The 25,180-nt window shown below is 38.8% G+C and overlaps 1 protein-coding gene across 1 annotated transcript; it reads right to left on the minus strand.

Annotated features, from left to right (window-relative positions):
• Nucleotides 1-18,248: 18,248 nt before the first annotated feature.
• Nucleotides 18,249-24,407, minus strand: rergla (RERG/RAS-like a). The gene is made up of 5 exons (XM_053508295.1): nucleotides 24,192-24,407; nucleotides 24,036-24,092; nucleotides 20,938-21,011; nucleotides 20,420-20,568; nucleotides 18,249-19,779 (listed from the first exon to the last, which is right to left on the minus strand). The coding sequence occupies exons 1-5, from the start codon at nucleotides 24,241-24,243 to the stop codon at nucleotides 19,494-19,496; spliced, it is 618 nt and encodes a 205-aa protein (XP_053364270.1). The 5' UTR covers nucleotides 24,244-24,407; the 3' UTR covers nucleotides 18,249-19,493.
• Nucleotides 24,408-25,180: the final 773 nt, after the last annotated feature.

The raw sequence follows: 25,180 nt of genomic DNA on the forward strand, positions 1-25,180 counted from the left end.
CAAATTTTCTGCTCTTTGCACATATGTAACATATTTGATAACTAAGTCAGGAAGCGTGTTTGGAAATATAAAGCTCTACTTTGTGGTATCATTTCCTCTCTGTAAGACACTCAAAGCATGCAGCTGCCTTTGTACTAAATCTCTTATATATCCAAGATATTCACCTTGACAGAATGACACAGAAGAAGGCTTTTTGAAACACCCAATTTACAGGGTTTATGCAACAAGACTTCCAGATTAGGACTGCCGTGCAGGGATCTTATCAACGTTTATACCTCAAACAGTTTGTGGCAGCAACTTATGTTTTATGTTTTTATCTTGTTCCAGGAAAAAAAATTCGGCATCAGTGAAGAATGTGTGTGAATTGATCCTGAAGTGAAGGTAATAGAATCTCTGACAATGAACTCCTCCATACAGTATGTCACAGTGTAAGGTTATAGAAATGGATTTCTAAATATTTTTTTCAGTAGTCTTTCTATGAACAGAGTGAGTGATCATGAATGGTGCGTGTAGGCGTAGTGGCATGTGCTGGTGGGTGGAGAGTGCCATTTTCCCCCAATTAGCACCTGCTTCTCAAAATGAATCAGATCCAGTTACACAAAATCTTTAAATGCGTACTCCTGTGATGTCTTTACATTTTATACATGTAGGATTCTTAGCAAAAACATCTTACACTGTAGTAATAGTATTGCAGACACAGAAGCACACGAATCAGCTAGCATAGTGGCAGCTGGCATAGTGTAATAACCTGTGGTGAGCTAGCTAGTTCACATTACTACTGACTTTATTCTGTTTTATTAAGAGGATTTCGCATGTACTTGTTTTTGAAAAGTCTGTCATTGCCATGCATGCTAATCCTCCTAGTAAAAGCTAATCAGAAGCTAAAAAAAGCAAACACTCTTTAATCTGACCACCTGCTGCACTACGCACAGGTGTGATCTGATTAGTATGTGCTATACTTAAAACATTGGAGTGCATGGCATTTGAACACAATGCTAATACCAAATTCAGATTTTTGACCAAGGAAAATCAAAAGGAGAATTTTTTTTTACGTTGCATTTAGAACATTTATTTAGCACTTACAGAACCTTATCCAAGTTACATAAAACACTAGTATAAATAGTTTTGGAACTATCAATAACATCACACTGACCCTTTAATAGTTAGGTATTAGTGTAAAACATTTTCATGTTGTTGAACTCACCTGTCTATTAGGCAAGTACAGATACACAATCATCGGTACCATGGCTGCCAATTTGTCACGTCTGAACTTAATGAAACACTTGGCTTCTCATGATGAGATCAACCTACCATCAGTAGTGTCTGTTTAAATATTGCATCTGTGATGACTTAAGCTATCTGTATTCATCTCACATCTTTCCCAAAACACTTCCAGTGCTGTAAACAACTTATTTTACATGTCTAGTTGACTCCTGCTCACACTTTGCATTGATGAACACAAACACCTCAGAGCACGGAGCAGTCTCATAATGAAGTTTTGATCAGATTGAGACTGATGGTATAAAACTTTGATAATCCGTTCAATAGGTAAATATTAGGCATGTAAACACGCGATCTAATTGTTTCTCTTTTGTCTTAATACATTTATTCTTACTGCATGTTTGGCAATTATCATTAGGTAATGCACTGAGTTTCTGGAAAGGAAAATTAGCTTTTTTTGTGTGAACAACTCTCTCCCAACAGTTTTTATTTTCATCTACTGGCTTTCTGGCTGAGGAAGGTGCAAAAAGAAACAAAATTTTTGTAACCAGTCATAATGCAAAAAACGGGATTCATCAACCAAAACAACAAAAAAATATGGGTATAGTCTAATTTAATCTCAAAGTTGGAAAACACTCTTCTTATTCTGTTACAGACCCACTCTGCGCATATTCAAGTTATATTCCGATTTAATGTTTTGAGCATATAAACACACATATGATCAGATCAGAGTCCATAGAAACAATTAAGCTGAACTAGCTTAACACCAAGTATAATATAACAAGTGATTTCTCCAAAGTCAACACAAATGGCCCATTTTAATTATTACAGCAGTTTCTAAATTATTCAACCACGTAAATAAAAGCCCCCATTAGAACACAAATTTGTAAATCAGGTGTTGTTTCATGCACAGTTTAGGTGCCTTAGGTGTACAGGTCTTATAGAAAACTCATCAAATACCTGGACTTTCTAGAGATTACGAGAATGATGAAGATTACATATTGATGGAGATGTTCGACTGCATGCCAGAAATTTAGGTCGCGGGAGATGTCAATGTTAAGAGAAGAGATTATTACCTTGCATAAACAAGAACAAGGATATAAAAAATACTGTAACGGTACTAAATGTTCCTAGAAATACAGCAGAAAGCCTATTTCATGAGTTCAAAGGTAAAGGAACAGTGGCTACACTTCCTGGATGTGGCAGAAGAAGAAGCTATCACCTGCTGTTAACAGATTCCTGAGGAGGCGAGTATTAAAAACACATGATTGACTGCAAAGCACCAACAGAAAGATTTGGTGGCAGCAGGTGCTGAAGTTTCACTCTGCACTATAAGGCGCATACTGAACAGGCCGTCACCCGAGGACGTACCTCGCTACTGACCCTAAAACACAAGAAATTTTATTAAACGTACACAGTTGTATGGACGGATGAAAACTTGAACTTTTTTATATATACAGAAAAGTGCACCCTGCCGGCAGTGAAGCATGGCAGTGGCTCTCTGATGCTCTGCTTTGCTTCCTCTGGCAGTGGAAACCTGCCAGATGGATTTAATCAAATATACTTGAAGAAAACATCATGCCATCTGTGAGGAAGCTGAAATTTCAGTGTTAATGGACCTTCCGACAGGACAGTGATCCCAAGCATACGTCAGAGTCTACCAAGACTAGGTTTCAGATGAAGTCCTGGAGGTTTGTGGAGTGGCCATCACTGTCACCTAACTTAAAAACAATGGAAAAATTTGCAGAAAGCAGTTTAAGCACGCAAACCAAATAATCTCACTACATTAGAGGCCATTGCCCAAGAGGAATAGGCTTAGATCTTTTAGAAAGAAGCTAGTGTCTGGCTATACATCATGTTTGCAGCAGGTCATAGTAGGTAAAGGGCTCTACTACTGTAAGTACTAAAGATGTTTCTCATCAAGGGGGTTGAATAATTAGTCAGTGAACGTAGCATTTTGAAGCCCCTAAGTGGCGCAGTGGTAAAGTGCTGGCCCATCATCTGGAGGTCACTAGTTTGATGTCTGGTTTGGCTGGTGTCACATGGTGATAGTCTTTAGCCCTCCCAGACTGAAAGTAGTCTTAATGTGGTAGCTAGTGATGGGTGGGAATTGAATACCAATACTAAATTAGGGAGAAAATCAGGAAAACTTGGTCCCCCCCCCATCCCCCTAATTTGTGTTGACTTTTTTAAATTGTTCTTTAATTCTACTACTTTTTTTTGCAATAAACCTAATTTTTAACGGTGTTTGAATAATTTCAAGTGTAGCTATATAGACCAAATGCTTTTTTTTTTTATAAGAGAAAGCTCTATAGCTTTAAATAATTGGACAAAATATTAATGTATGCATTTGAATCGTTTCTTAGAAATAAATCTTTTCTGAGGTTGCCTCTGGAATTAAATTTACAGTGAAACAGCTCCATAGCTACAGCATATTTTGCATTAAGCATGGTGAAGATTTAGTGATAGTGGAGAAGTAAAACCCAAGCAGGTGGGAGAATGATCCAGCTCTTCTCAGTAGTGGCAGATGTGCACTTAGGTTCTTTGCTTTGAAGCAGAAGGAATACATCACTGGTGTTCTTCTTCTGAGAAACAAAAAGCCCTGGACGTAGTCCAATAAGACAGCTTGACAAGAATTTACAAGATATATAGACAATGCTGATTTGATTTCTTTGTTTTTCAGTGCACAGGGCGAGGGGGGGGGGGGTCTAGTATAACAGACACACATAATACAATACAGTACATATGACCGTTTGACAGTAGAATGCATTAAACACCATTTTTAGACTTTGACTCAACTATTACTCTTTGACATACAGTACAACATTTAACTGAAAACTGCTAGAAGCTTTAAACATCCAAATTTTGTGCAAAGCAATACTCAGGTGGCAGGTTTTTTGGGGGGCAAGTCGTGACGAGTCAAATGCATTGCTTCCTTCTGTCACGTGAACAGTCACGTGAAACTACTTCCTGCTCAACGCAGCAGACTGGCATGGCTGTTTAAATGTGTTCAGGGGACCTAAAGAACCCACTGCCACTGTCCTGATGCCAGACACCGCAGCACACATCCAGAGGTCCTGCAGAGGTACGACTCAAGTTGCCAAAGCCATCCTGGTGAATTTAATGTCAATGGTTTTAATGTTATGGCTGGTTGGTACAGTATATAGCTGGCCATATTTCTCCTCCTTTAGCAGTACAGTTTGATAATAAAAGAGAATTTAAAAAGCTAATAAAGTTATAAGTGCACAATACAGTATATTGCATTTATCACTGTCAGGGATTTCTGTTAAGAGAGCTTCTAAACAGAAAGTCTACTTTTGGATTATATAGGATAATTCAGAAGTTTTTCAATAGGTACTAGTGATTTTTTTAAATATTTGGGTTTATTTGCTGCCAAGTAATCTCTAGTGTAATCCTTGTTGTTTGCTTAGAACATACAGTGGAGCAAAAAAGTATTTAGTCAGAATTAAGTTCTCCCACTTAAGAAGATCAGAGAGGCCTGTAATTTTCATCATAGGTATACCTCAACTACGAGAGACAAAATAAGAAAAATGAAATCCAGAAAATCACATTGTAGGATTTTTAAAGAATTAATTTGCAAATTATGGTGGAAAATACGTATTTGGTGAATAACAAAATTTCATCTCAATATTTTGTTATATACCCTTTGTAGGCAATAACAGAGGTCAAACGTTTTCTGTAAGGTTTTCACACACTGTTGCTGGTATTTTGCTCCATGCAGATCTCCTCTAGAGCAGTGATGTTCTGGGGCTGTCGCTGGGAGCACAGACTTCCAACTCCCTCCAAAGATTTTCTATGGGGTTGAGATCTGGAGACTGGCTAGTCACTCAAGGACCTCGAAATGCTTCTTACGAAGCCACTCCTTCGTACTGAAAGACCCAGCCATGTTTCATCTTCAGTGCACTTGTTCATAGACAGAGGTTTTTGCTAACAATCTTATGATACATGGCCCCATGCATTCTTTCGTCCTGGTCCCTTTGCAAAAAAAAAAAAAAAAACAGCCCAAAAGCATGATGTTTTCACCTTCTTATTTTGTCTCTCATAGTTGAGGTATACCTATGATGGAAATTACAGGCGTCTCTCATCTTTTTAAGTGGGAGAACCTGCACAATTGGTGGGTTACTAAATACTTTTTTGCCCCACTATAGTGTATTAACCAGTCTAGCAATCTATCTTTACATTGGAGTCACATGGGTGATGGCCCTATTTAAGACATGTTCGGGGAACCCACATTATATGTATATATTGTGTACATATAAACCAAACATGTGCATTGTGGGTTTCTCTGGGTAATCTGGTTTCCGTCCACAGTCCAGAGACATGCACCAGGTGGACTGGTGTTTTTCTAAATTGTCCATAGTGTGTGTTTAGGTATGTGTACACTTGTTCCTCCAATGATTTGACGATTTGGCACCCTATCTCGGGTGTATCCCGCCAGAGTGGTATAAAATATGAATGTATAAGTAAATGAACTAAAACAAACAAAAAAAAATTATAAGCACTTTGTTGGTTCAGGCATCCATATGCTGGCATGATTGGCATTTAAGCATCGTGTCATCTTGAATTATTTAAAAGAATTAAAATGCTTGAACCTATTCCAAAATTCACAAGCATCCAGTGACCTCTTTGGGCAGGTAAAGCTCTCCTGTCTGCCCGCTGTTGTTTGCTTACTCATTTTATTCAGGCATGGTGGTCAAATATTTTCTTGATGGCTGTAATCTGTGTTATTTTCCCCCTCCCTCATTCCCTTCCCTCCATGAAGAATAGATCCCCTCAAAGTCTCCTGAAAGTAAACTTTTGTCTCCTAGAGGAGAGTTGGCAGGACGGGCCGAATTGGATAGCACAGCATTTAAGCTCAATAAGCACCTTGCCTTCTCCAACACACACATACACACATGCACCTGTATTTGCACACTTATATAACCTGGCCTTGTGTGATTATTGCTTCCATGATCCCTGACAGTGTAGCTGAATCCGAACTAGATTAAGCAGTAAAAAAATCAGGTAAGGTAAACTTTCTGGCAAAATAGGCCACGGGATAAAGTTATGTGCATAAAAAACAGGTAAAATAAGGTTAATGCAATTCATCTGAGGAGTTCTTTGCATGTTGGCTGAATTATGACTCAATCTGCCCCTCAGTGTCCCTTTTCCAAGAATCTTCAGGATTTAAAGAGATTCCAGACGATTGCTCACAGCACCTACTTCTGCCACATTCTCACTAATTGGTGTTCTTGAGTTTCTCACGTTCTCCTTATGTCCATGTAGGTTTCCCATCAGGTGAAATGGTGACTCTAAGAAACCCAGAAACAATGTATGAACATATGTGTGTTTGTGTGTGTGCATGATGCTTTGGGACTGTCTTCCCGTCTAGGTTGTATTCCCATCCTGCTCACACAGCTTCTTGAACAAGCTCCGTATCCAATACAACTCCGACCTAGATAAAATAGTTATCTGAAGATGAACGGAATGGAAACATCATCTCATAGCATTACAGAGGGTATGCAAGGTCTGACATATATAATAGTTTGGATAAAAGCATATTGTTCTACATTAAGGCATGGTATGGTACTACAGTATTCTTGCACAAAATATTCAAATTTACCATTAAAACTGGCTGATGAAACCCACACTTTCTTCCTTTTTCTTCATCATCTGCCATGTCGTACATGCCCCTGCCCAGTCTGCCACTGCCTCTCTACCTTCCAGCATTACAGTACAGATGGGAAACTTTCCATAGCCCTAATCCCAATGTCTTAGATTCCTAACCCTCCTTGTCCTTGCACATTCCGAGCATAGCAGCCATGAGCTGTCGCTGCCCTAAAACCAAACGGAGCGAAGCGAAAGCCACTGTGCCTTATCTCAGCATAAATACCTGCACTTTTCCAAGTATGTTCCGCGCCAGTTGAGACGCAGTAGGCTATCTGCTCTATCTCTGTGCTTGGTTCCCGTCATTGAGGCAGTGAGAGTGCCAGGTGCCGGGTTCTGCTGTTTCATTAAGGTGCTCTAAAACACAGCGGGGGACTCACCTCCCTAGAAGATCTGCTGTAGGTGGTCTGTGTGTTCGTGATCACTAGACTCTTCTGTGTTTGGTGCAGTAGGAACACCACTGATACAAAATACTTTTATGTTATGAAACTCAGACATGATTTTAGATTTTATTTTTTTTTGCTTTACAGTGGCTCGGTGAAATGGAAATTAAGCACCATGTGTTTATTGCATGTTGGCATCTCCATGGCGTAACGTAATGCGAAAAAACACATGCAATGTGATCCTTCTTACTCGCGTGGAAAGGCATGTACAGAGACAGCGCCCTGAGGGCAGTGGATATCACACAGGAAAGGAGGAGACCAAGATAGCTAGATAGATATGGTCCAACTGTTACTGTAACATTCACAATTAGCACTTTAGCCCTGTTGAAAATACTAAAGAAGTCCAGACACACAAAACTGCCCCCGTTTCCTGCGGTCACAACGGAACCCTGTGTGACGATCTTGGACATTTAAGTCATGAGTCATCTCTAAAAACTGCAATGCAAAATAGACAAGATAGATCTGAGCTTATCTGTGTAAATAAGATGATGTCAGGACTTCAGGCTTTAACCATAATCCCTAGTGGTGTAATTACCCCTATTTACTGTCACCGTGAGTCACTGGAAACCTACAGAATAAACTTTTTAGTCATGTCTCGAAACCAGAGATGCAATGCCAGAGCGTCTGAGTGTCTTTTGACCCAGATCAAACATGGCAAAAAAGTTAAACAGACTTAAACATAAAACGTTCGAGGTTCTCATGAGCAAATTCACAATGCAAATGAGAATATATCACTCCACAACAACTTTTCACTTTCACAAGTTCTGATTCTTTTTAACCAATATCTGATCTGAAGATAAATTTTTAATTGGCATCGTTTACAAAAATGAGCAAGAATTCGTAACACTTCTCGTTAACCATATGTCATATTAAGGGTTTGAACATACAGTGGTTGGTTGGTTGTCAGCAAGAATGAAAGGAAAGGTGTGCAAGACAGTTGGAGGTAGCAGAGCTGAAGATGTTGAGGTTCTCTTTGGGAGTGACAAGGATGGATAGGATCAAGAATGAGGGACAACCCACGTTAGATGTTTTGGAGACAAAGTCAGAGAGGCCAGATTGAGGTGGTTTGGAGATGTTCAGAGAAGAGATTGTGACTATATCTGTAAAAGGATGCCGAGGTTGGAACTACCAGGCAGGAGGTCTAGAGGAAGACCAAAGAGGGGGTAGTGAGAGAGGACATGAAGTTAGTTGGTGCGAGAGGATAGGGTGGGATGGAGGGAGATAATTTGCTGTGGTGACCCCTGAAAGGGAACAGCCGAAATACAAAGAAGAAAAAAAACATATTTATATGAATTTTTTTTTTAAGTACTGTTTTTTTCCCCATTTTTAAATTATTGCCACTTTGGAGAAAAACAGCACTTAGCCATTTTAATAACTGACTAACACACTAAAGATCATGGGTCAGTCCTTCATGTGTCAACTCTTTTCTTTTTGTCTTCCAATTTCTAACAACAATTTGCAATGTCCAGATTTTCCTTAATTGACCCCCATATGTTTTTTAAAGGGGTGGCACAGTGGCGTAGTGGTTAGCACAGTGGCCTGGAACACCATGGTAAAGGGTTCGAGCTCAGCCTTTGGGTCTGTGTGCTTGAATGTGTGCTTATTTTTCCCATGTGTTTCATTCGGGTGTTCTGGTTTACTCACCAAAGCAATCCTAAATTGCCCATAATGTGTGAGTAAGTGTGTGCATGATTGTGCCCTGACTGGAACCCTGTCCAGGTGCCCCAGGTTTACTGGGATAGGCTTCCTGCGCCCCTGTATAGGATAAGTGGTATAAAGAATGAATGCATGTTTTTGAGAGAGAAAGGAAAGAGGACAATTTATGGAATCAGTTTTGCTCATTATTCTAATGAATGGCTTAGTGGTTAGCACTGGACCATGTTGCACCTTCAGGGTCGGAGTTCAAATTCCTGCCTCCGATCTGTGTGCATGGAGTTTGCATGTTCTTCCTGTGCTTCTCTGGGAACTCTAGTTTCCTCTCACATTCCAGCTAAGTTTTCTTATATTTTTCGTATATTGTATATTCTAATCTACTCTGACTTTTGTACTTTTTTCTCTGAATATAGTGTCCTTCCTGGATCTCACAGTGTAATGGAGCTGAGGTGATATCACACTGGCAGTGCATGCTGAGACAGTAACAGAATCTTACCCTGGTGCTCTGACATTGTTCTCTGTTTTGGTTTTCCAGCCGTGAACACATTCTCAGAGGTATTGGCCTACTTTCTTGGTCTTACATCGCTGGTCTCAGTTGTCCTCATTATCAGCTGAGAAGTGGTCCATTGCTTTTTCATTTGCATTTTAGGCGAACACAGTTAATGAGACATATTTGTGCCCAGGTCTCTGTGTGGAAATGATTCACTGTGCCATTAATTCAGCTGCCTGCTGCGACCTAATAATATGGAAATATAGGTAAAACATTTTTCAGGCTGCATCAAAGCAAAACACAACAGAATAATATTATACAGTTATAAAAATGCTTCTGATCCTAAGTCACTCAGGTAGTGTGACTCGATTTTTTTATGGTTAGGAGATGACATGAAATTAGTTCTAGCATGCATTTTTTATTCTTGTGCAAGGTAATTCAAATAAGAAGACATAAACAACAACAAAATATGAAAACAACAAACAAAGGAAAATACAGGTGTATAACAGGGATAACCGCAGCCTTGCGAGGATTGTGGAAAAAAAAAAAGCCCATTTAAGGGATACACAAGGAGTGGACTGCACCTAGAGTCAGTGCTTCAAGAGCCACCACACACAGACGTATCCAGGATATGGGCTACAACTGTTGGATTTGTTGTGTTAAGACACTCCTGAACCAGAGACAACGTCAGAGGCGTCTTACCTGGGCTAAGGACAAAAAGGACTGGACTGTTGCTCAGTGGGCCCAAGTCCTCTTTTCAGATGAAAGTAAATTTCATTTGGAAATCAAGGTCCCAGAGTCTGGAGGAAGAGAGGAGAGGCACAGAATCCAAGTTGCTTGAAGTCCAGTGTAAGGTTTGTACAGTCAGTTGTGGTTTGGGGAGCCATGTCATCTGCTGGTGTTGGTCCACTGTGTTTAAATCAGAGTCAAGGTCAGTGTCAGGTATCTACCAGGAGGTTTTAGAGCACTTCATGCCTCCCTCTGCTGACCAGCTTAATGATGATGCTGATTTCATTTTCCAGCAGGACGTGTCACCTGCCCACAGTGCCAAAAGTACTAATACCTGGTTTAAGTACTAAGGACCATGGTATCCCTGTGCTTGATTGGCCAGCAATATCACGTGACCTAAACCCCATAGAGAATCTATGGAGAATTGTAAAAAGGAGGAAAGACACCAAACCCAACAATGCAGAAGAGCTGAAGGCTGCTTTCAGAGCAACCTAGGCTTCCAAAACACCTCAGCAGTGCCACAGACTGATCGCCTCCATGCCACGCTGCATCGACACATTAATTCATGCAAAGGGATCTCTGACCAAGTATGGAGTGCTGTACATGTTCATACTTTTTAGTAGTCTCTCAATCCTTTTTTTAATTCGTCTCAAGTAAGAGGGTTTTGGGTTTCTAATTTTAGGCTTTCATTAGCTGTAAGCCAAATTTAAAATCGATATTTAAAGGCATTATCAGAAAATTTAAAAGAATAAACATCAGTCCATGTGTAATGAATCTATCACTAATATCACTACTAATGTACGAGTGTTACTTTTTGAATTTAATTACTGAAATAAATCAATCATGTAGCACCCACTGCGCATGCCCAGCGATTTTCTCTAAAACTAACCATACACCCTACCCTACATGGCTCAGGTTCTATGTATTCTAGTATTGCAGTGTTAAAGTCAACCAACAAATGCATGTGACTGTATTCATTTCAGTACACATTTGAAACAAAACAAAACAATTAAATACTGGACTATGGTTCGGAAGGTTCCAGGTTCAAATCCCATGACCGCCAAGTTGTCCCTTGAGCAAGGCCCTTAAGTGCTCAGATGTGTAATGAAAATACAAATGTAAGGTCCCATAGATAAGAGCATCTGCCAAATGCCTAAATGTACTGTACATCACCAACCAGGCAAACCACCTACATGCTCTCCAGTGGCTTCATGTAGGGCAGCAGGGGCGTAGCACAGAACTCTGGGCCCTTTACATAAGCACCAACAATACACCAATATTTATATTTTAAGAACACTGTGAAGCTAACACACATGACTAAGAGAGAATACGACAAAACATACCCTATATTATGTGAAATGCAGCAGTCATGCAGAAGCCATGGAACGCATTACTGAGGGAAGCAAGGAAAATTTGGCCATGCAGAATCAGATGGAAAAAAAAGGAAAATCTAGGTATTATAAATTGTAGGATGGAAACATCCACCAAAGTGGATGAGCCACTCGTGCCGGTCTATAGCTAACTCATCGGAAAGAGGTTGGAGTGTTTTTGCTTGTGCTTGCGTTTTCCACCAACAATTGTTTCGAATATAAAAGCATGAGAAATTGGAAGTGTGACCCTGCGTCAGAGTGTTTGAAGATGAGTGATTGCGTGGGTCTCACACTCATTGCGTGAGAGTTGGCATCATTGTTTAAGCCAATCACGCCAGACTGACAGCATTATGATGACCTCATTCTTCTAGCAAGGATGTTTGGTTTATATCACCACAATAGCAATCTTGGGAGCCATCGAAAAAAAAAAAAAATAGTATTTAATTTATTTACGTCCACAACTCCTTTGTGTTCGTGCCCACCAACTCCCTTGAACTCTTATTCGAACTTGGCTACTATTTTATGTGTACCACTGTGTTGTGTGTTTATCCAGCAGATTCGAAAGGAAGAGCCGTGATGATGTAAACCTGTCTTCTGTCTCGCCAGCTCGGTGTTGCATCCACACACCTGTTCTAATCTCATACTATCCCGTGTGTGAAGAAAACATGCTCATCCATCTCTAACATAAACATGTCATTCTGTGATCAGGTAGTCTTGCATGAAAGCATGAGGGCAGGCCGTTCCTGCGGTGATTGTTCAAGAGCCAGCATTTGTCCAGCACAGCTGGAGTTCCTTTCTGCCTGAGCTCACATCTGGAGCAGGACTTCATCACTCCACTATTACTGCACTAATTTGCTTCATGAGTACTTGTCTTTCACTCTGGCAAGCAACAATAGATAGATACAGACAGGTACTAATGTTCACTCATCATTCATAATAATCATCATCATCACACACACACACACACACACAGTGAGGACCACATTTTTGTGCCTTTACACAATCGTACTACACTTTTTAACACCATATCTCTCACTGAGAGCGAAAGAGTGAGAGAGAGAGAGAAAGGAGTGGTATGAACAATATTATTCATTCTGTCTCATGCCCAGATTTGGAAATGTGCTTTAGAGAGGTGGAGGACTTTAAGCATGCTTTGTTTTAGCCTACTTCTAAACCTCACCGCAGCTATTGTTGCCCAAGATAAATCCACATGAATAACAATGCAACACTAAGCTGTATCATATTGCTGGCCACTTACATATGGCTACTAGAATTCAATCAACTAATATGCAATTTTCAAATCTAAATGAATCAAATGAGACTGGTATGAGGAGATAATTTCACAAGGAAAACATCATAGCAGTGTTTCCTTGAGGAACTTCTGTTCCCCCAGTGCTCTCACCCAAATCTGTGCTGCAGGCTTTCTGATGTTTTTCGAATTGCAGTTTAGTGAGTATTATTGCGTGTGTGTGTGTGTGTGTGTGTGTGTGTGAGTGTGTGTGTGTGTGTGCTTGTGCCTTGTGATGAGTTGGCACTCCATGCAGACTGTCCCCTGCCTTGTGCCTGGAGCTCACTGGGATAGGATCCAGGCCCCCTACACGGATCCAGGCATTAAAAAAATGAACAAACATGGAAAATTTTCATCCTTGTTTTACTTCATAGTCATAAAAGCATAAGAATCAGCATAATAAGCTTTATCCTGTTGCACAGCCTAGAAACAAGTATGTAAGTATATATATATGCTGAAAAATCAATACGGAATCTTTACTATTAAATTGATTTAGGGTGTTTCGTGGTGCCTGGCACCCCAGGACATTGGCGGCGGACCCTTTAGGGTTTCAGGGTAGGGCAGCGTGGGTGCTCGAGCGGATTGAGATCTCGTGAAACCGAGTTGGCAGCCTTGGGTGCACTGGGTGTCCTGGTGAATTTTATCATGGACAGCACTGACTGATTTTTCTGATTTGTTCTGCATTGGCTTTTTTCGGTGAGAATTTGGACCAGATATAATGGCCTTTATCATCTGATACTCTGATACCCCGGAGCTCAGAGTGAAGATGTCGATGAAGAATTTGGAGAAAGGTTTAACCCATATTTCTTCTTTTCCTTTTTTAAACCAGAACACCTAGGAGTCAGTAAAATATGCATTCCTTTGACATCTGCAGTTGTGGTGCTTTTGATTCAATAGAAATGAATTGTAATGATGTCTTCTTGACCTTTTATGAGCATCATTAGAATGCAATGTCTGGACGAATATGTTATCCGGCTATTTATAATCAGCTGTGCTCTAACAGTGTTCTATTATCCACGCAGAAATAAGCATTTGTAGCTGTAATAAAACAATTCAGGAGACACCAAGAGCCGTGTCCTGCTGTATTACCCTGATTAGGACTAAACCAAGTGTCAGAGTTTGCACACTGAGATGTTGCAGTCATTTTATAGATTTGTAAAAATTTCTGGTTGGAGGAAGTAAAGCACCGCCAGAAGCTACCTTTATTTACCTTGTCATTTATCACACAGCACATATCATCCTGGGGATTTGGCTGTGTGGGCTGCAGGGTGGGGCCGCCGTGGATCAGACTTGTTTGTCGGTCTGTTACTCATCCACACAACATACCATATGTTGCACAATTCGTGTTTGCACACTGCTCACTTACACATAAAGTGAGGACTAACTTGCACTTTAGAGCATGGACAATAACACTGCTGCTGACACACACTTGATCCTTTCTTTTCATACTTACTGTTCAAACATACTGCACACACACACACACACACACACACACACTGTATTTTTACTCTTCTATGGTTCAATATTTTATACTTCTCAGTTAACAGCTACTGCTTACAAGTTTTGCAAATTCTGTGTAATTTACATATTTTTATGCATTTTTGTTTAAATTAAATTGTATTTTTGTAACTTTTACAATAAATAATAAATACTTTTACAAACAATCAAACAAACAACAACAACAATAATAATACATTTTGTATTTTGTAAATGTGTACATTTCTATATTCATAAATATATATAATATCATATCATATAACAAATTCTAAAATGTATTTAAATGTGCTTTTTAAATGTAATTTTTTTTGAAGATTTTGTCTGTAGTTTAATTGTAGTTAAAGTTTAGTTTCTTCCCATTGGAATGAAATCTTTTTTATTCCCAGGCAGTCGTATAAGCATTTCACTGCAAATCATACTGTGTATGTAACAAATGTTGTGTATGATTGTGTACGTAACAAATGGCTGCTCCTGGCAAGGTGGTCGGCCACAGCGGGCCATACACACCTTTGGCGAATATTTTACCATTAGACTGTCGCTGGCCTGCAGACCGGATACCCTTCCTGGGGCAACTTCTCCCATTTTATCTGGGCTTGGGACCGGCACTGCATCCAGTGGCTGGAGATCGAACCCGGACCTTCCACATGACAGGCGAAACACCTACCACTAAGCCACAAATTATGTAACTAATAATATTTTAATATCAATTTAAATTAGAATAATTTAGCTTTCTCAGGTTTTGGTTTTCTCTGCTTTCTTAATCTAGTGTTCTCCTACACATCCATATTTACATCACAATTGCACAAACACGACTAAACAAAAAATATCCAATAAAATTAATATAATTTCATTCATACAACATCGATAATTGCTTTATCCACACAATGTAGAGGAAGCTCCATCATCTCTAGGAAAATTGGTCTGGAAGCTGAAATACACCATGGAGGAGACACCAGGCCATGGGTTTCCCAACATGTTTTGGAAGGAGAGAAGAAAATCTAAGAAACCCAAGAAAAACCCATGCAGATATAAAAAATAAACACCATGCAAAACCCGATCTGTGTAACAACAAAACATGCTAGTGCATAGCTAGTGTTCACAGTCAATGCGAATGCGTCAAATATCCGCCTCTATGAAGATCCTGGATAAGCGAAATGTTGTCAAGACCAACAAGATAAAAACGTGATTTTTCTTCGCATCACAATCAAAATCAAAAGCCATACTTAAGAGCTCCAAAACATTTTGTCCTTCATGTGTTTTGTGCAGACTGTACCTTGTTTATATTCTCGGAGCAGGTGGCCGTGACTGGATCCTGAGATGGATGTTTGAAGTCGGCCGTAGAGTCTGCAGACCAGCGACAGTCTAACGGTTCATGCGAAAGGCCAATGAGAAATAGTCTTGACCTTTTCAGCATGTCTCTGTGTGAGTCATCTTAGGAAGATTAACCTCACAGACTAAAATGTTATATTAATATAATCAATACGCCCAGGCAGGGTCTGCTTGGATTGGTGATTAATATGATTTAGCATTGTTCTAAATAGGATTAATGATTCAATAATATATTACTGCTTCTGTAATGACGCAGATATTTGCTTAATAGAGACAGTAAGTTATTATAGATATAATGCAAATTTAATGATTTTTACCTCATTATGAGTAACAAATAGATGTGTGGTGTGGGTGGGCATCTCCATGGCAAGGTGATGTTATTAAATACATAAATAGTCCAGGGAGGCATAGTGACACAGCATTGCCACCTCGTAGCTCCCCTGCGTCTCTTGGGTTCCTTCCAGGTTTCTACCCACCTCCCTTTCAGTGGAGGTGGATAAGCTTTGCCAAATGGCCCCTTAGTGTGAATGTGCTCCTAGACAAATAGACATTCCATCTGGAATGTATTTTTGTCTTATGCCCAGGATAAAGGAGTAATATAATAAAAAAAACAGTTATATATATATATATATATATATATATATATATATATATATATAAATAATTTTTTCTTTTTTTTCATTTATTGTATATAAAAAAGATTTGGGTACTGTCATGGACATTTGTCGTGGAGATAATTTGTTCCTAAAAAATAAATAAAAAAATAAAAAAATAAAAATCTGTTTCAGTAAATCATGCCAATTGATTTCCAAGCTATTTTTATTCCACGCAGTAAAACAAGCACGATCTTGTAAGATATGTTTAAGTGATGCTTTCTATCTGTTGTTAAGGCATTTCTACCATCTGATACGGTATTCTTTTCTTAGTTCATAAAAACAAACCATTTCCTCCTTGTCATTCATTCCCACCTCACAGCTCCACCATTACAATATCATCAAGATGTCATGCATGCGCACAAGTCGACAAATCAAACCAAACTTTTCTCTTCAACCAAACGCTTGTTTAAGATTCTGTAACAATCAGCCCTTGTGGTAACAAATCATGCCTTTAGTATTAAGCTTCTCTCTGGGTTGTCTGATTACATGACCTACAGTAACATTGTTACACTTACATCACAAGATCAAGAACGGCTCCACAAATCAACTTCATAAAGGAACGAAAAGTCATGTGATGTTGTTATTGGGTGGATAAGTGGAGAAAATTTCAGAACTATTCGGCTACAACCGTCTAATGCAAAATGCCATATACACTAGAGTCACTGCCCAAGGGGTGAGATCAGGTGGCACAGCACCAGAGCAAAAATGAAAGACAAAACACAGAATAAGGCAGATCAGTCTTCAAAAACTGATAATACCATGTGATTATTTTTGTGATCTACTACTACTAACTAGTGTATACTAGTGTATTTGTAATAATACATACATTCTACTGTATATGCAACTTTTACAAATACCTAACAAGTACAAACAGGTCCTATACATGTATTATAGTAGGAGAAAATAATATCTGAGGTGTGTTCAAATCAAACCGGGACTTTTCTTTAGAAGATTTCTTATAAATGAATTTTTTGTTTGTTTGTTTCCCGGAGTTGGCAACCCTAATTCGTAGCCATCTACTAAGATTCGTAAATGGTTAAGATGCAATTCTATTCTTTATGAATAGAAAAGCCATAGGCGTCTTGTTTTCTTCATCATTTTTCAAATGATCTCATGTACACATGCATGGGAAAGTAGATAAGCAGCTATTTTTGTTTGGTGATCATAAAACTGGGTTTATGCCATTTTTGGCAAACACAAAAACTGTAAACCCTTTTGTTCACACCTGTATTAATGTCTTCATGACGTGTTACAAATGAGTCAGTGAGATGGGCTGAAAAATCTCTACAGTCTACGCCAGACGCAAATCAGCCTGAGCCTTTATACCGTTCAGTGTCTTTCTCTTGGTCGTGCTTTTCGCAGTAATCGACATTAATACATGTGTCAACAGCAAACAATCTGATCTAGATGCCAAAAACAAAACATTATAATGGATTTTCTATCTTTATCTTTTTATCTGAATGTGGTGCTTATCCTTGTGAACTCATTTACAACGGCCTCCCCCGACTATATGATATGATCATTAGAATAACAATAATGTGGACTTCATTTCCTTTTCCTTTATGCCCTTTGCGAGACATTCCAGACCATTCACAAGTGAATGTAATGAGGGTGCAAACCCAAGTGTCTGTGTTCTACATACTGTACAGTAACGTTCTTATTAGAGAGGTAGAGAATGCAAAGCCCGAAGCAAACTGTAATCATCATGAACACAATATTTTTCCCTCTAACAAGTCAGCACTACATCATTTATTTACTTAATGGTTCGTTTGGAGTGAGTGGTTTAGTCACCCTACAGTATGTACTTCTAATATTAACTTAGTGAGGTTTTTTCACCAAAACAAGCCCAAGCTTATGATTAGTCCTACATGCAGAAACAAAGCGTCATGGGGTAGAAAGCAAAGGTAAAAGCTGCTTCACTTTATTCTGTTCAAGGGGACAGCGTTTAAACCGTACAGAGAAGTTTACAGAAAGGCACTGTGAAAAGTTTACATTCTACAGAACATAATCAGCTTTTTTTAATGATTTGTCAAGACATGACACGACAGAAACGTACCAGGTGTCCATCATTTCTGATGTTACACTATAAAATACTACAAACATTCAGGTAGCATTTTTTTTTTAATAGAAAGAGCATTTTCTTTTAATATAATGTGACCTCAGTATTATAAGCTTCTGGTGGTAAATGAGTGAACCACATAAATATTGAACTACTTTATTACTTTATTCTCCCCCATGTGTTCCTGTATAGCGTTCTATCTGCCAGACGTTCATCACCCAGGATGTACAAACACAGCCAGCCAGGGTTCTGGTTAAAGTGCACTTTCAGTGTCTCTGATTTGATCTTGAGCTCTTGAGGGTTCTGTGTTTGTGTGACCATGTGGGTTTCCTCGGGGTTCGCGAGTTTCCTCCCAACTCCAAAAACCCTGGAAATGACCGGTGGCTCAATTACAGTAAAATCTTCCTAAATGTGATCACTTGTGCGATTGTGTGTGAGTGGGTACTGTATAGTGCCCTGCAATCCATTCAAGGGGTATACACCTTCTCATACCCAGTGTATCCTGGTTTCCTCCTGATCATGAAGAAGCCGGTATTGAAAATAAAAGAATGAATAAGGACTTATTTGTACCTATAATCTCAAATCCTAAAACAGGCAGTATTATACACCAAAGTGTAGGTGTCACTGAAATGTAAATGTCTATTTTTGTACCATATACTGTTCTTACACTAGAATGTCTTAAAAAATTTAAATTCTATTTTGGTAAAAACATAGTCTTATATTTTAAATCAGCACCTTATAATACTAAGGTCACAACTTATTTGAGCTTAAATCTCTGCTCATACTCGTACATAAAATGTAGCATATGATATTTGCCAGTTTTATGTAATGTCCAGCACAGAAACATCTAGAGTGTCCACAGTTTGGACATTTATGGCAAACAGCAGAAAATGTCAACCACAAATGGTCACCCCAAAACCCACGACTGCAATCACTTGGACGTGACATTTTAAAGATAAGTGCATGCAGTAGGCAGAAATAACCAGGTTGATCTTTGAACTTCTTTGCACTCCAGTAAGAAGCTCGGTGCATCCCTCATGATCACAGCACTGGAAGTGTCCATGCATGGCTCTCCTTCCTCTTGCTCCTGCTCACACCGATTTCCGCCGCTTGCCGAACACATTGTTAATGAGTTTGGCCATGGACTTGGAGCCGCTGGGTCTGCGCCTGCGCTCTTTGGCTTTTCCGCTCAGGCTGGCGTTGCGCACCAACTTTGTAAACACGAGCGCAACCTCCTGGTAGCACTCAGCCGCGGAGAGCTCGTAGAACTGGCAGTGCCCGTCAGTCGCCAGCCTCTGACCCTCCTCCTTGCCCACCTCACGCATGTGGCACAGGTCTTGTTTATTGCCCACCAAGAACACCACTGACTCAGAGTCCCTAAAAGGGTTAAGAAATCATTAAGTAACTGAAGGTAACCTGTCTTAGAAAAATTTTTGGATGGAATGTGTTTTGTCTGGATGTTCTGTAAAAAAAAACCTTTTTATCTGAAGCTCATGTACAAATAAGGTGGTCTGTCTTAAAAGCTAAACTCGAAGATGGGATTAAAGCAGAGTTAACCTGATTATAGTGTTTATATGTCTGCCCAATCCTTGAATTTCTTCGCGGTGACTAAACATTTCTGACGAGGAATCGGCTGATTAATTACAAACAGGAGAGCGTTTTAATAGTTGACATTCAGTCATTGCCTCACTGTCGGAGCTTACAATGGAGCGCATACCCACTTTGCTATTTAAAAGGCTAAACAAGATGTGGGCTAAAAATGTAGGTGGCTTTAGCTATTGACAAAAATAAATGAGCAGACTAAGCTGCCAGTCCTTGTGTTATAACAAAGCGCCCACTCAGCCCCCTCCGGCAGCTACAGCCTCTCTGCTCTGCTCTATAATGAAACCCTGAGCTGGATTCCTGGTCAGCGATCGCCTGCCTACACTGCAGAGGCACATCAAGTACTTGTGAATGGAGGATAAAAAATAGCTCCATCCTCCAGGTCTACGTTTACTTTGGTACACTTGTACTGTACCTTTTGGCAGCTCCCAGGTTGAGCTCTCGGATTAGATGTACAATAGCTGTAGCTGTGATGAAAGAGGAGCGGTCACTGATGTCGTACACCACCACAAAGCCATCAGCCCAGTGGATCTGCTCATTCAGAGTGGACTTTCCCTCACAAGGCTACAGAGACACAAAGAAAACAAATAGATTGAGAGTATTGTAGTAGTTGAACAGGCACTGACCGGTATAAGGTCATAACCTAGTGGGAGGAAATGGCAAAACTTGTGGTACTGTACAGAAAGTACACATGTATTTATCCCCACCCCCAGCCCAATGCTGCAGCAAAATGCAAGCGTATGGGAATAAAACTCAAATATCCTTACACAAGCACTACTTTTCATTAGAGCGTTTTAACGGCATATCGTATTCACAGTCTCGTTGTCTTTAATGCATCTATTAATCTTTACGAGAGTGAGATATCTCATAGCTTGTGGACTGTATTTTATTGTAATCATTATTGCTGCTTTCACTGCTGCTGTAAACACATACCTGGGAACATGGGTCGTAAAGTTCCAGATTCAGCTGCCTTCCATCAACGGACATGCGTTTTCTGTATATGCACTCTGAAAGCAAGAACGAATTTTCACAGAGTCATGCGAATGCATTCCGCTCGACTAAGCAATTTTCTGCATTTTATGATCACACTAAATATCTAAGTAGAGGCACTTGGCAGAGCGGCCTTTTTGGATTACAGGAAAAAAGTGTTCTGCCTCAAAAATATTAGGTTATCAAATATATATATATATATATATATATATATATATACTTATAGCATATAGAATACAGTATGTATAACATCTATAACATATAATTGTCCAGACAACGGGGTATACCATTTTATTACACATGCATTGGCTGACGATATGAAGTCGCTAGCTAGCTTAATCTCGTCATTTAAATAGAGCTGCATTAACTAAAGCAAACATCTGATATATTTTATACAGATACAATTTCCTCACTTACAGTAGTAGTGCATAATTTAAAATCTTGTTATCATGGACAGTGTTTTATAACGCAACTAGGTGCATTATATGATCTACTCACAGAACAATAGCAGAATATATAAAAACCTTTATAGTAGGCTATCCTATAGTCCTGTGCAGAAGTCTTAGGCACTATAATATCTTTAGTACAAACTTTGTTATATATTTTTATCATATCTGCATTATTATGTACAAAACCATTCACTATTTCCAAACATAACTTTTTAAATAACATTACAGAAGCATAGTTTTACTTCCTTGTAACTTTGTCACACTTGCGCCTTTTTATTTTCATTCGATAACCAGGAGCCTACATTAGGTTAGGTTTGTGTTTCCATTTAAAAACTGATCGGTCATGTAATATGTTGTTTTCCTTACAGGTGTATCAAAGCCCTTTAATATTCTTCTGTAATGTTATGTACTTATTCATTTTTTATGTTTGGAAATAGGTAATGGTATTGTAAATAATATTGCAAACTTGATATATATATATATATATATATATATATATATATATATATATATATATATTATATGCAATAAAATTAATATGGTGCCTAAGACAATTATTATTATTATTATTATTGTTGTTGTTATTAGTATATACCTAATATATGTTACACATTATTGATTAAACTACATATACATACATGATTAAACTAAGCATGTTGCACCTCAGTGTGACTCACTCTTTGACCATGTTATAGTATTATAGTGATACATCACCAAATACATGATCAGTATAATCATGATATACTTTACAGGATAAATTTTAATGTGATGCGACCACTTGAATTTTACACATTTCAAAAGTAAGTTTACAATGGTATTGGTCATTTGACAGTACCATGGTACTTATTTCATGATATAGTACATGTACCACACTATGGTACATGAATCGACAATAGTACATTCTTTAGTTCAAAGTTTAGATTAACTATAGTATGTACCATCCCATGTACCATGTACTGTAGCATGGTACTATAAACATGTAAAAGAATCCTGTCAGAAAATATGATAACCATGTTTATGCACCATAATGATAAGATTTATATGGTATAGTACCACTGTATGTAGTGTATGTTGAAACTCTTAACATTACATACCACAATATAGTACTATCTGTACTAGGCTACACCATTAATATACTGACACCTATATGGTACAGTATTTACAAACAAACAATTCAGCAAAGTACAGTTGTACACACAATAGTACTACCATGGTACCTGCCGTACCTACCATGATATACTAAGTACAGCAATGCATACCATAGCATTACCATAGTACTATTACTTTACCCAATGAACAGCCACAGTACTTTGGTGAATACCATGGTCAGTACCAGTGTTGGGGGACGTTACGTTTTAAAGCGTTCCGCGAAGTTCTGCAATGTCTGCAAGCTTCCGTGAGGACCCTCCCCCCCAAAAATTTTAACATGTAGCAAAATTTTTCACGGCGCCAAAATTCGCGGTACATCATGATAGACCATACTTACAGCCACTGCCCGAAACAGCATAGGTGAGATAGGGGTATAACAACGAATCTTACCGCAAACCACGTAGGGTTTACTGTACCAGCAGGGGGCGCGGGTTATCGGGGACAGAGGCGGAGCTTGTAGGACAACTTTCACACACACTCGGAATCGCTGTTGTCTGGCTTACGGATTACATAAATTGTCTGAATAACGGATTACATTTTTGAAAAAATAACTAAATAACTAAGTACTTAAACGGCGAGCCTAACGCGTTCGATTACTTGTTACATCAAAAGAGTAGTCCAAGTACTCTAACACGTTACTTTGTAATGCGTTACATTCAACACTGGTCAGTACTGTCAGGGACAAACTGACCATTTTGATTCATACACATTCACATATCATACAAACTTAAATAATTTTTTTGATTGTGTAAAGCTGCTTTGCGGCAATGACAATTGCTAAAAGCGCTATACAAATAAAATTGAATTGAATTGAACTGTGGCCATTCATTATAATACATGGGTATATACTATACAGTACCCAATTAAGGCCCTTAGTACCTACACCAAAGTAGAATGGGACATGCCATAGTACTACCATGATACCACTACCGGACTCACTGAACTGCCACATGATATGGAATTGACCACTACACTTTCATTAATAGTACTACCACAGTACCTGCTGAGGTGTCACAGTACCGTCCATGATATTCACCAAAGTACAGCAGTACATAAAATAGTACTAATATGGTATCCATGGAAGTGCCACAGTACCTACCCTGGTTCTTTCTAAAGTCCCATGGTGCCTACCATAGTAACACTTGAAGTACTTAAGTAAAACCATCGTATATTGTATTTTAAACTAAAGTTCACTGTAGGAAACTACAGTACATACTATAGTAAAAGTTCTAATGAGATTACATTATGGATTAAACTGCAGTATGATTTTGATATACCATGCATTAAACACTCTATTGCGAAACACTCTATAGCCACATTACAGAATAACGAGATGTTCATTAGGCAAGATGGGTCAATTTTGCAAACATTCTGTAGAGCATTAGAGAGCATTAGTTGAAGCAGGTGTGTGTGAGGAGAATGCAGTAAATGAAGTGTGTGTACCTGATGATGAGGCGTACTCCCCAATAAACCTCCTGGTTAGGAATCTCACGATGAGAGCTGTCAATGCAAAACAATGATTGACGGACAGAAGAGCATTACATATGATTACAGAGCAAAATGCAAGGACGAGGAACATACAGAAGAACCGAAGCTCACCTGATTTTCCGACTCCTTCTCCTCCAAGAACAGCAACTTTAATATCGTTCATCGTCGCTGCTGTTCAGAATAACTTAGTGTTGTAAGAGAAAGCTGGGGTCTTTTAACAGAAACTCTGATGTATGTCTGCACTAAGTGTTGAGACACACTCCAGCCCTCATCCTGCGCTGCTGCTGCTGCTGCTCTCACGCGCGCTTGTTTCTCAGTAATAAACTCACCGCTGATCTCCGCCGCTTTTCAGTCGCTCGCTGCCTCGCGGTTGCCAGATTGAGGTTTTCAGTCCCTCCCAATACAAACCCCGCCCAATTTCACAACAGCCCACCCAAAATGGAATTTACAATAAATGAAACGCTAATCAGCAATAATTAATGAAACCATCCAAAGTAATAAGATAGCTACCGGCCATATGTTTCCACACTAATGAGATAAAAGATTCCATTCGGAAGGGTTTGTCCCAATCTGGCCACCGCAGTGACGTCGTTTAAACTGTAAACAACACATGCAGATTGTTATTTTGTGATTGATGTCTGTTGTTACAGTGTATCGTTTACATTTTGATTTAAACGTGCTAATTAAACATCAATTTAATAATTGAAATTATATATAATAAAAAGCTGTATATAAAAAAATATTTATATTTTGTCTCATATATAGAAGAGTAGGGGTGTGTCCAGGTTATTAATTCACTTCTATTATGCAGCTTTAGATCTTAATGACAAACCAGAAGTGACATTGACGACTGTAAAATAATAATAATAATAATAATAATAATAATAATAATAATAATAATTATTATTATTATTATTATTGTTGTTATACAGTTTTTAAACTGCTTGCACATGGACCATTCTACAAAAATGGTGGAAAGTGATGCCACTTAGTTTATGCCAAAAACAGTTAAATTAACATAACAGACATATTAGTTGTATATTTTCATAAAATATAGTATGTACTTTCAGTCATTAAAATTTTCTTACTTTAATGTTTAA

The sequence above is a fragment of the Clarias gariepinus genome, chromosome 12 (genome assembly GCF_024256425.1).
Source record: "Clarias gariepinus isolate MV-2021 ecotype Netherlands chromosome 12, CGAR_prim_01v2, whole genome shotgun sequence".
NCBI classification, from domain to species: Eukaryota; Metazoa; Chordata; class Actinopteri; order Siluriformes; family Clariidae; genus Clarias; species Clarias gariepinus.